At 66.6% G+C, this 12,317-nt stretch overlaps 1 protein-coding gene across 3 annotated transcripts in view; it reads left to right on the forward strand.

Moving 5' to 3' along the window:
* Window positions 1–307: 307 nt before the first annotated feature.
* The window catches only part of KIF3C (kinesin family member 3C), a 29,463-nt gene continuing 17,453 nt past the window's right edge, over window positions 308–12,317 (forward strand). For all 3 annotated transcript variants that reach the window (XM_090031186.1, XM_090031187.1, XM_090031188.1), the window contains exon 1: window positions 308–1,871. In XM_090031186.1, the coding sequence (XP_089887312.1) occupies window positions 459–1,871 (1,413 nt within the window). In that variant the 5' untranslated portion in view covers window positions 308–458. The remainder of the gene's footprint in view (window positions 1,872–12,317) is intronic.

Consider the following 12,317-nt stretch of genomic DNA (forward strand, 5'->3'; position numbering starts at 1 on the left):
CCCCGGCCCTGGAGCCCCCGGGGGGTGCTGAGCCCCCGGCTGCCCGCAGTGCCAGCGACCCTGCGGCCGGCCTCCGCCGCGGGGCACTGAAGCCCGCCGGGGCGACGCTGCCCTCGGCTTGGGGGGTCTCTCTCTGTGCCCCCCGCCCCCGCTGAATTTATCCGCTTTTCTCCCCTGCTCTGTAGCCGGCGCGCCAGCCCCCACCCTGGGGTGCAGCGGAGCGGTGCCGGAGGGGATGCTGCCCGCAGCTTCTGCCTGACTGCGTCCATTGTGCGGGAGGAGAGGAGGCGGCTCCAGGGCACGGAGCAGCCACAGCCGCGGCAGAGGCAGAGGCAGAGGCAGCGTCGTCGCCAGGGGACAGAGCCGCAGCCCCTGCGCTCTATGCCGGCTCCGGCTCCGGCTCCGGCTCCGGCTCGGGGGTGAGCAGCGCAGCCCGGCGGCGCGTGGCAGGCGGGACCATGCTGGCCCCCAAGCCCAAGCTCAGCGAGGCGCTGAAGGTGGTGGCCCGGTGCCGCCCGATGAGCCGCAAGGAGGAGGCCGCCGGGTACGAGCGCATCCTGGAGATGGACGTGCGGCTGGGCCAGGTGACGCTGCGCAACCCCCGGGCCTCGCTGGGGGAGCTGCCCAAGACCTTCACCTTCGACGCGGTGTACGACGCCAGCTCCAAGCAGGCGGATCTGTACGACGAGACCGTGCGGCCCCTCATCGACTCGGTGCTGCAGGGCTTCAACGGGACCCTCTTCGCCTACGGCCAGACGGGCACCGGCAAGACCTACACCATGCAAGGCGCGTGGGCCGACCCCGAGAAGCGCGGGGTCATCCCCAACTCCTTCGAGCACATCTTCACCCACATCTCGCGGTCCCTGAACCAGCAGTACTTGGTGAGGGCCTCCTACCTGGAGATCTACCAGGAGGAGATCCGGGACCTGCTGGCCAAGGACCAGAGCAAGAAGCTGGAGCTGAAGGAGAACCCGGAGACGGGCGTCTACATCAAGGACCTCTCGTCCTTCGTGACCAAGAACGTCAAGGAGATCGAGCACGTCATGAACCTGGGCAGCCAGGCCCGGGCGGTGGGCACCACCAACATGAACGAGCACAGCTCCCGCTCCCACGCCATCTTCATGATCACGGTCGAGTGCAGCGAGACCGGGCTGGACGGCGAGGACCACATCCGCGTGGGCAAGCTCAACCTGGTGGACCTGGCGGGCAGCGAGCGCCAGAGCAAGACCGCGGCGCCGGGGGAGCGGCCCAAGGAAGCCTCGAAGATCAACCTGTCCCTCTCGGCGCTGGGCAACGTCATCTCCGCCTTGGTGGACGGCAAGAGCACGCACATCCCCTACCGGGACTCCAAGCTGACGCGGCTCCTGCAGGACTCCCTGGGCGGCAACGCCAAGACCATCATGGTGGCCACCCTCGGGCCGGCCTCGCACAGCTACGACGAGAGCCTGTCCACCCTCCGCTTCGCCAACCGGGCCAAGAACATCAAGAACAAGCCGCGGGTGAACGAGGACCCCAAGGACACGCTGCTGCGGGAGTTTCAGGAGGAGATCGTGCGGCTCAAGGCCCAGCTGGAGAAGCGCGGCATGCTGAGCAAGAAGCGGAGGAGGAGCAGCCGGCGGAAGAAGGCGCCGGACGCGGACGGCGCCCCGGAGCACGAGGCCGAGGAGGACCTCGAGGACGGGCTGGAGAAGAACATGGAGAACTACTTGCGGGAGCAGCAGGAGCGGCTGGAGGAGGAGAAGGCGGCCATCCAGGACGACCACAGCCTGGTGAGCGAGGACAAGCAGAAGCTCCTGGAGGAGAAGGAGAGGATGATCGAGGACCTGCGGAAGGAGCAGGAGGCCACCGAGCTGCTGGCCACCAAGTACAAGGTAAGCGCTGGCCGCGGCCACGGCTTCGGCGTGGCGTGGCGTGGCGTGGCGGTCACCCGTGGCGACGTCCTGGCTCTAGGGCGGCCCCGGGCACCCGGGGTGCTGGGCTGCGGGCCGAGCCCTCACCGCGGCGCGCGCGACCCGGCGGCTGGCACAGGTTGCTAGGATGATGCTGCAGATTCGCATCCCTTGTGCGGCCGCGGCCAGCAGCCGGGGGGGGGGGGACCCCCACTTCCTTTTGTCTCCAGCATCGCCAAGGGCCTGTGGCTAGGCAGGGCGAGTACCGCGGGCGCTGGCCTCTCCAGGGCACAAGCGCGCAGCCCGGGGGGACCCCGCTCACGCCCCGATGGGCTTGTTTTGCTGGCAGCCGCGGGGTCGGGGGCTGGGGGGGCGCTCTGCTCGAGTGTGCCCGCGGCTGGCTCTGGGGTGTGGCTCACCGGGCACCGCATGGCGGGGATGGCGAAGGCAGGCCCGGGCACTCCCCGGCCGCGCCGTCACCCGCACGGACACACGAGCGGACACGCCGGGGGGGGGCCGCCCAAGGTCACGCCGGGAAGGGACCCAGGCGTCCGGCGCCCACCCCCTCCACTCAGTGGCAGCTCCTTTCCCCCTGCTTTCTTGCTGCAGCGGGTGTCCAGGCCGGCGACCTGGCACCGCGCCCCCCCGCGGGAACAGGGGCTCTGGGGCTGGCAGGGGCAGCTGGGTGCCCCCCGGGAGCCGGCGGGGCTGGCCAAGTCCCGTGGCGCGTCTCCCGTGGCGCTGGCGGGGTGCGGGGGTGCTGGCGTTTGTGATCCGGGGGGAGGGGGAGAGCTGGGGGTGCGGGGGGAGGGGTCCTCCTGGCACTTTAACCCCTTGCGTGCCAGAGGAGACCGCAGGAGTGCCGGGGGTCGCGCTCCCGGGCCGTGGGGGCGGTGGGCAGGGCACCTGGAGGCTGCGGGCTGCGGTGTGGCCTGGCGCAGAGATGCCTCGCCGGGGATGCAGGGCCGACTGCGGCTCCGTGCAGCGCCCAGAGCCCGGCGGGGCCGCCCCGCGGTGACCGATGCCGGCTCGTCCTGCTCGGCCGGGACCCGACGGGCAGCGCTCCCAGGGCTCCCTGCTGTGATACCGCACTGCGGGGAGTGGGCGTCTGGCTGCCTTGACCCGTCCCACGCTAGTTACTGCCCTGCAAATTCACCCCGTCAGCCCAGGACCGGTGCCGTGGCGCTGGGGGGCAGCACGGCGGGCTGGTGGGGGTCCCAGCCCTGCAAAAGCAGGCAGGGCTCCAGGCCAGGGCATCTGCCTGCGGCGGGGAGGGGGTCTCCGGGCTGCGGGGCAGGGCTTGCAGGGGTGCTCAGGGCCCTGCCAGGGCCGCGTGCGGCTGGCTCCCTGACCCGCGTGGAAGCGCGCTGCCCTTGGACGGCCTGCGTGGAGACGAGGCTCGGCTGGTGCTCGGGGCCAGGGCGGACGGGCATTGCGGGGCTCAGGCCTGGGCTGGGCCTGCCAAAGGGACACAGCTCCCGGCGGGCTCTGGAGTCAGCACCGGGCCGTGGCGTGCATGCGCACACTCGCGTGCCAGCACATATGCAAATGAATGCATGCACCGCGGTTCGGTGTCCCCTGCACATCCTCTGCCTAGGCCCCCCGGCTCCGTCCTTCGTCTCCCTCCTCGTCCCCGGCTGTCTGCGGGATGGGGGGGCGGCCGCTCTGGTCTGGCCCCTTCCTGCTCCTGCTCCTGCTCCTGCTCCTGCTCTGCCCCGGCTCTGCTGCCGCTCCCCGGGCCGCAGCCGCGGCCTCTCGTAGTGCCAGCCCCGCCCTGAGCTGCTGCGGGCGGGGGGACGACGTGTCTACAGGCCCCGCAGGAACCGCAGACACTGCTTGCGCAGGCGGGAGCGAGGCCCTGCGCCCCTCCAGACGTCCGCAGGGCCGAGGTTTGTGGGGGCGCAGCGCAGGCTCCGGCTGTGACGTCCCTCCCCCCGCGGGACGCAGGGTGGCTGGCCCAGGGCCACCGCGGCCTGTCTCTGCTGAGTAACCCAGCGGTGGGGACGGGGCTGGGCAGCCTGGTCCTGCCTGCCCGGGCTGTTACGGGTCCAAACCCTTGCCCGGCGCGCCAGGCGCTGTACGCCCAGAACGGACCGGCATGCAAACCGCTGCCGCGCTCTTCGGCTTCGGCCGCTGCAGGAAGGCTGCGGCAGGCGAGGCACGCGGCTGCGGGGGCCTCCGTTTCGCACGGGTCTGAGCGCCCAGAGCCAGGCCTCGGGCAGCTCCGCGCGCCCGTCGTGGCCGCGTCCCGCTGCCCCGCGGGGGAGGGGCCGGGGCTGCGGCGCGGGCATGACAGAGGCCCTGTGTCCGGCACATTCCCTCGCTCATTTAACGAGCATAATAACGATTAGCGAGCAGCTCGCCCGCGGCCGCCGGGGGGCGGGGCTCCCGGCATAAAGGCGGCTGTTGTGTTCCAGAGGGAGCCAGGCGCGCACATGTGGGTGTGAGCACAGCCAGACACGCACGGGGCCGCTGTCTCGCTCGCCCACACACACGCGCGCACGCACAGATGTGCTCTTTTCCTTTGTCTCTCTGTCGCACACGCGCGCGCTGTGTCTCACACGCATGCTCGGTCACACACAAATGCACGCATGTGTCGTGTCGCACACGGCCATGTTCTCTGTCACATGCATGCTCTGTCCCACGTAAACACCCTGTTCTGTCAGGTAGATGTGTGCTCACACACATGCTCTCCGTCACACACACCTAGCTGTGTTTTCTCCGTCACACACACAGATGTGCGCTCTCGCGCACTCTCTGTCACACATGTTTGACCTCCTGAGGTCCCCTCCAACCCTAATTTTCTATGATATGCGCCCACATGTCATCCCACATGGATGTGTCCTCTCTGACACACGCACACATGATCTATCACACATGCACACACGTCGCACAAATGAGTGCTGTTGCACGCACACATGTGCTCCATGTCACACACACAATGACGTGTGTTTTCTCAGTCTCTCACACACAGACACATTCTCTCTTGCCAACACGAGCACCTACAGATGTGGGCTCCTGTCGTTGTTGCATGCACACATGCTCTGTGCCACGCACGCACAACGATGTGTGTTTTCTCTGGCACACGGACACACCCTCTTGCACACCCAAACACCTGCAGATGCGGGTTCCTGTGGTCTCACCCCCTTCCTCCCCCAAACACACGCGCGCCGTCCGTCTGCCAGGGGTCGGGGCGTTGTCCCCCGGGCTGTCACCCCCGCTCTGCCCCGCTCCCCCCTATGCTGCAAGAGGAGAAAGCTGCAACCGTCCGCATCTCTGGGGCACCCACATCCCTCCCTGCTCTCAATAGCTCACCCCTGCGGTGTCCCAGCAGCCCCATAGTCCCCCCTGTTTAATTTGGGGGTGCTTGTGGGGCTGGGCACCCCTCACCCCGTTGGCCGGGAGGTCTGGGAAGTGAGGGGCCGTGGCTAGGCAGAGAACAAGGGCTGCTCTGCTCTGCCCGTGGACGGCAGAGAAATCAAAGAGGGTGAAACGTGTGCGCGTGCGACGGGACAGAGCGCCGCTGGGCTGAGCAAGGCAGGCAGGCCAGCAAACCGCGATGCACGCACGGGTGTCACTACGGCAGGGCACGCGTGCTCGACGAGGAGCCGGGGAGGTGACAGAGCCGTATGCCAGCCGTACCGAAGGCTGGGGCGTGAGCCCGAGCAGCCGGTGAGAGGCCGGGCTGTTTGCGAGCTGGCTGCGGCGTGGGAGTCAGAGCAAACCTTTGCTTTGCACGGAGCCCTTGGTGGAGCGCGCGAGGACCGGGCCCCTCCGAAGGAGATGCCGAAGCAGCGGCAGAAAAGACGTGCCTCTCGGCGCGGCGTAAGGATGAGGCACCTCAACCAGCTGCCAGCATGAAGGCAGCATGCAGCGCTGCTCGGACACGTAGAAAAGCACCACGTGGCCTCTCAGACATGGATGCACACGAGCTGGCAGCCCGTAAGCAAGGCGCAGGCGATGCACAGAGCTTTCTGTGGAGCCTTTTAATACCCTAGCAGCCCAGGCCGGTGGGTTGGTGACACTGGACCTGCGTGGACAGTTGAGCAAAAGCCGGCGCTGCGTGCGACACCCCCGCCCAGACTGACCCAGCCCCGACACCACAAGGTAGCTGGTGCATTTGGCCGCTCGAGTCCTGCCAGGCAGGTCGAGGGCTCCCGGGTCCCCCGTGGCTGGGACCAGGGAGCGAAGCGGCGCCACAGAAGAACGAAAGGAGGTTGTGTTGGGTGAGCAGGAGGGCGGTGGATAGGGCAGGGAAGGGGCTTGGGGAGACCATCCCTGGGCCAGCCTTTGCGAAGCACACTGTGAAGGGCTGGGAGGGATTCGCGGGCCGGAGACAACGCCGGCTCCCACTGTTCATATTATTAACAAGCAACTTGCGGGCTGACTTGGCTGCCCTGGGCAAGGATGGAGAGAAGAGTTGGTCCCCGGGGCTCCTTCGTCCAGCAGAGACAGGCACGGCCAGCACTAAGGGCTGGGACAAGCCCAGCAAATTCAAGGCAGGCGAGACCGGGCACAAGGGCCCCGGCGTGGAGGGGGCAGGTGTATAAAGCGGGGGACAGTGGGACAGCACGGCCGTACTGAGATTCACGGCGGGCACGAGGCCACGCCAGTGTCCCGGCACACGCGTCCGTCCCTTGTGCGTCGCACTCTGCTAAGGACCGCGCAGCACAGTGCGAGCGCCGCGGCTCTCAAAGGGGGTGCCACGTGCCCGGGGGTGCCACAAGGTCCTTTCAGGGGTGCCAGGCACCATCAACACGAGCAGGTCTGCAAACACCTACACCCGAGTCCCATGATAAACCCAGAGATGTCGAGTGTGGATCCGCGGTGTCCAAAGCATCCTGCTCAGCTGGGGGCCGGCTGAGGTCTTTGCTGGTGATCTCTCTCAGCTGGCATGTCCCGGCGGGAGCCTGGGGTCTACCAAAGCCGAGAACCGCTGCACTGGAGCGACGGGGGGAGAAGGGGTTCGGGGGGGCTCTTGCCCTGAGCTATACCGAGGTGATCGAGGAGTCTCCAATCTCAGCGGCTGCAGCTCGCGGTGGGGTTAATCTCCTGACGGTCCCTTGCCGCGACGGAAGAGGGGAAACCGCCCGTGCGTTTCGGGTCGGGAGCGTTTTCCTCCCCCTGTTTCGGGTCAGACCCCAGTTGAAGTCAGAACAACCCCCATACTCTTGGGCATAAAGCGTCAGGCAGCGCGGCTCCTGGACCTCAGCAGACGATGGCGAAATGGGAAGAAAGGCACACGGGCCTTGGAAGGGGGCGTCTGGTTTTTGAGCAGCGAGAGGGGGATACAAGCACCCGTCAGAAAGGGAAGGCCAAGGGGGTCGGGCATGGGGGCTACCCACTTAGGAAGGAGAATATGTCCAGCTCAGCAATGACAGTGAGCCCAAGCTGCTGAGCCCGCCCGGGTACCGAGAACTGGAAACTCAGCCCAAAGCTACGACCCAGCGGGGAGCCAGGAGACAAGCCGGGGCCAAACCCCGTGCTCAGCAGGGGCTGGGGGTGGGCCCTGCCCCTCTGGGGTGCGTTTAAGCACAGCCGGGCACTGTGGGCCCCCCGGCACTGGCGCGGCACAGGAGATGGGGGACCCTCCTCATCCTGCTTTAAATGGCCCAGGCTTCCCCGCCGCACTCGCCCAGCCGCCACGCGGCCACTGCAGGAGTGCGTGCCCCCCACCGCGGTGCTGGGCTCCCCCGCGCGCCGCAGCCTGGCTCCCTGGGGCGTGCAGGGGGCTGGCGGGGGGCCGGAGCTCCTGCATCCGCCTCTGTGTCCAGGGGAGGATGCCGGTCTGTCTGTGTCACACACGCGTACACACGTGTTGTGGTCTGAGCCACTTCTGCTCCTTGTCTGCCAGGCGCCCAGCTGCACGCAGCCGCTTGCCCATGCACGCCTGACACCCACCCTGATTTGAGGACTGCAGCTCCCGGGATGCCTGGGCTGGCTGGTCCTGCCGCAGAGGCCGTGGTGGAGCAGGGGTTGGGCATGGAGCTCTCCCCGGGGCTGGGCAAGGGCCGGGGCCGGGGGGTGGAGATATCTGGCTTCTGCTCTGTGCAGAGCCAGGTGCTGCCCCGCATCCCCGGGGCCCTGGCAGAGGTCGGATGCAGCTGAGGAGAGGGCAGCTCCTTTGGCACAGCCGTGGGTCAGGCCATAGCACCCACGTGTGCATGCACATACACACACAACATGCGCCCACAGCTGTGTATCCATGCGCACGTGCGCGTACACACACACACACACCATGCACACACATACACCCATACAACATGCACACACAACCATGCATCCATGCACACACACACAATGTGCATGCACAGTCGTGCATCCATGCACACGTATACAATATGCACACACAGCTGTACATCCATGCGCACGTGCGCGTACACACACACACACCATGCACACACAGACATACATCCATACAACATGCACACACAGTCATGCATCCATGTGCACATACACAATATGCACACACAACCGTGCATCCATGCACACACACACAATGTGCATGCACAGTCGTGCATCCATGCACACGTATACAATATGCACACACAGCTGTACATCCATGCAGACACACACAAAACATGCACACAGTCGTGCATCCATGCACATACACAACTTGCACACACAGCTGTGTATCCACTCCCCACACACACACATGCACATGCACAAGGCCATGTGTCCATGTGCACGCATACCCACATACAACATGCACACACAGCCCTGCACCCAGGTTCGCAGGCCAGAGGAGGGAGGTGCTGGTTCACTGCCCAGCCCCAGGCGCCTGCAGCCTTTCTGGGGGATGTGGCCTGAGCAGGGACAGACCCCAGGGCCTCGGGGAGGGGGCAGGGCAGTGATGCCGTCCGTGCTGGTGCTGATATGCCCCAAGCCCACCCCGTCCCGGTCACCTGAGCCAGGTCTCCGCGCCTGGGGCCCGGGTGCCGAATCTGCCATCAGCCGCGCAGTGTCCTGCAGCTCGGCGCATGCCTGCAGCCCCTTCGCCATCAGGCTCTCTGTGGCCTGCCCCAGCTGCGCTCCCACCCTCCTAGTGACAGGGCAGTCGGTGACCCTGGGGCTATAAAAAGATTGACCCCAAACTTGGCTCCTGCGGGTTTACTGCATACAAAGCACCTAGTCCCGAGCACGCGTGGCCAGGGGCGTACAAGGTGTCAGCCCTGGATGCGGTGGCCAGCTGTGTACGTGCTCGTGGCGTGACTAATCAAGACTGGTATTAATCCGGGGGTGCCCAGCCTATTGCCCACGTGCCACAAGCAGCACGGGCAGCTTCCTCCATGCGTGGTCCGGGAGGGAGCAGGAAGCAGAGCAGCAGAGCAGACAGGGGAAGGGGACTGTGATCGCAGGGGCCCAGCCTGGTAAGGGAGGGACTTTCTGAGGAGGAGAGGTGAGGGGAAAGGGGTGCACGAGGACGGAGCGGCGCTGGTGAGAGGGGCAAAGCGGCGGGATTGAGGGAACAGGGGAGACGGAGGCAGGACCGACAGGCGAGCCGTCGCTGGGAGCAAGCGGCGTGCAAGGCTGTTGCACAGACCCCCGGCCCCGGTGACCTCACGGGCCTCCCTGCTGCTCCCGCTCCTCGGGACAGCGCCGCCTTTATTTTCGCTGGTCGGTAGCCTCTCGGCCTCCGTCATCGGGGGAGATGAAGTCAGCGCAGCCAGCCCCCGCCTTGACCACATCTGACGAGCTGCTGGTGTTTTCCTTGGATGGACGGGGCGGATAAGTAGTGGAAGGGGGTCGCTGAGAGGTCCTTGAAAGACTCGAGCGCCCTTTGCTGTCGGCACGGTCTGCGGAGGCCCGGCCGCCCCGGGGCGCGGGAGCATCGTCCTGGCGGCTCCGGGCCCATAAGGAGGCCGCGGTGACGGCTCCTCCGTACGACTCCCAGGAGCCCGTCGGTCGGCCTGCGGGCGTGATGATGCTCCGTCTTCAGGGTCTGGTGTTATCCCTGCGCCTGGCGGTGACACGGGAGCAACGCGGGTGTTCATACAATCATCAGAAACGAGGGCTGGAAGGGAGCTCAGGGGGTCACACCCCTGCTCCAAGCAGGACCAGCCCCAGCTCCATCATCCCAGCCCGGCGTTGTCTACCCGGGGCTTCAACACCTCCAGGGATGGAAACTCCCCGACCTCTCTGGCTAACCTGTCCCAGGGCTTCTCCGCCCTCCACGTGAGAGAGTTTTTCCTAATATCCAACCTCAGCCTCCCTTGCTGCAGTTCAGCTTCTTGTCCCCTGTCAGCATCTTCCCTCGATCGGCTGTTGTGCCGTGGGGGGGTTGTGCAGCCGGACGCGGGGGCTCATCCTGCGTGACCTTGGTGAAGCGGCGCGCAGCACGCGCAGGGAGGCCCTGGTCGCTGCGGCGTCGGGTTCGGCACGCGCTGTGAGGGTCTGAACTCGGGGAGGAGGCCGGGTGGGTTTGCGCCTTATGCACTGAGTCAGAGCTAAGTCAGAGGGACATCCGCTTCTGTAAGCGGCAGCTCACCCCCTCAGGTGCTAACGAGGTGCCTGGGGTCTTGACGAAGTCTCCGCGCCCTGTCTCCTCCGACGGCAGGAAACCGTGTGATACACTTCTCCACAAAGGGCTGCGTCACCTCCTGGACACCGTTCAGCCCCCAACCCCAGTGCCACAGAAGAGCACGCGAGGCTCCGAGGGCACCTGCCACGGACTCCCGTAACGCCTGGCAAAGCTTCGTTTGTCTCTCGTTTGATGCTCGGGGAACAGCAGGGGAGCGAGGAGGTGCTCCGGCAGGTGCCCAGGCGAGCCGTACGCGGCCCACGGGGCTGTGTCTAGCCTGGAAAAGGTCGGCTCTTCCTCTGCTGTCTTCCGACAGGAGTGACGCGCTGTCGTAGGGGAAGCTGGGCCGTGGGAGGGTGTTTCTGCAGCTGGGTCGTCTGGCTTAGCCGTTCGTGGGGGACCCGTGTTTTCCCAGCTTTTATTTCATCCCCTGATTGGAGGCGGCGGAGGCTCTGGGCAGACGTAACATGTGTAGCGCGACGCAGCGCCCTTGCAGGCGCACGTGCGGTAGGAAGCAGGCGCTCCCCCGTAGCACCGCATTTCATACGGGGGCCCCCTTCTTGCGACGGGTCGGGAGCGAGGGGAGGTGCAGGAGTCCCAGGGCTGAGCAACGCTGGGCGGAGAGCGCTTGCAGGAGACGGGGGCCGCGGATGCGCAACGGGGGGAGGGGGCTCCACGCAGGCCCCAAGCCGCGGCGTGACCTATATGTGGTGGGCTGCTAAGTGGCTTCCCGCAGCTCTGCCTGGGAACCAGCAGCGCGGGCCGTGCGGGGGGGCTGGGGCTGGAGAGCTCGTCTCTGCTGCTCTTCCACCCGGGTTACCCTGAGCATCTTGCCTGCCCCCTTCCCCACCCCCTAGGACCCTTCCCCTGCCCGGCTCCCCGCACTGGGGTCAGGGTCCCCCTCCCCGGCACTGCTTTCCATGCACATTAAATAATAATCCCAGAGCTGGAGAGGAGCGGGCTGAGCTGAGCTGAGCTGCTGCACACGAGGCGTCCCAAGGGCCCCCGCCAGATGCGTGCTCCGCTTGCTCTGTGTTAACCACCCCCAGGCCCCAGCCAGGCCCAGCACGGTCTAGGCATCACGTGGGGGTGAGTCAGGAGCCCCCCCGCATCCCACCAAGCGTGGAGCCGAGAGGTCCCCGAGCCCCTGCCCGCTCGTGGGCGGCTGCTCAGGACCTGAGCTGAGACCCCACCATGTCGTGCCGCCTGCCCTGCCCTGCCCACGCGTGTGCAACTGGCCACCAGCTCCTGGCATCAGCTGCACCTGGGTCCCCCCCGAGGCTCGCTGCTGGCGGTGGCAGCGCGGGCCATGGCAGTGTCTGGAAGATTAATTTTTAACGAGGAGCGGTGGTAGTGTGCAGGGGGGGCTGTCTGGCCCCGTCCATGCTCGGCGTCCCTAATTGCCCACCCCCCTCCTGGGCCAGCTGCTAATTAGCAGCATCGTCTCCCCCCGGCCGTGTAAGCCACGCAGGCAGATGGGACACGGGCGGGCGTCCCGGGGCGGGGAGCAGGCCCTGGCTGACAGGTGAGGGAGTGGCTTATCCTGGGCCTTCAGAGGGAGGATGCTGGGGGGCCGAGACCCCCAACTGGGGGGGCCCAGGTAACACCCCCACTGCTCTGTGCATCTTTGGCCACAGGGCAGAAGGTGACAACGAGGAGCCCCTGGGAGAGGAGCTGCAAGCCCTGGGCACAGCCCAAGATCTCTCCCCCCCATGCACACGTGTGTGCACACACACACACACACGTGTGTGTGCACCCCTGCCAGGTATGTCACCAGCTGCCCCCCGGGGACACGTAAGTGAAGCCACCTCCTCAGCAGGAGGGGAGGAGAGGTGGCTGCCACGCGGCTGTGCCCGGGAGAGCCCAGGGGCTGCGTGCCCTATTTCCCCGTGACACACTGACACACC

Source organism: Crocodylus siamensis, chromosome 1 (assembly GCF_052110815.1).
Source record: "Crocodylus siamensis isolate JL-2025a chromosome 1, ASM5211081v1, whole genome shotgun sequence".
Classification (NCBI taxonomy): Eukaryota; Metazoa; Chordata; order Crocodylia; family Crocodylidae; genus Crocodylus; species Crocodylus siamensis.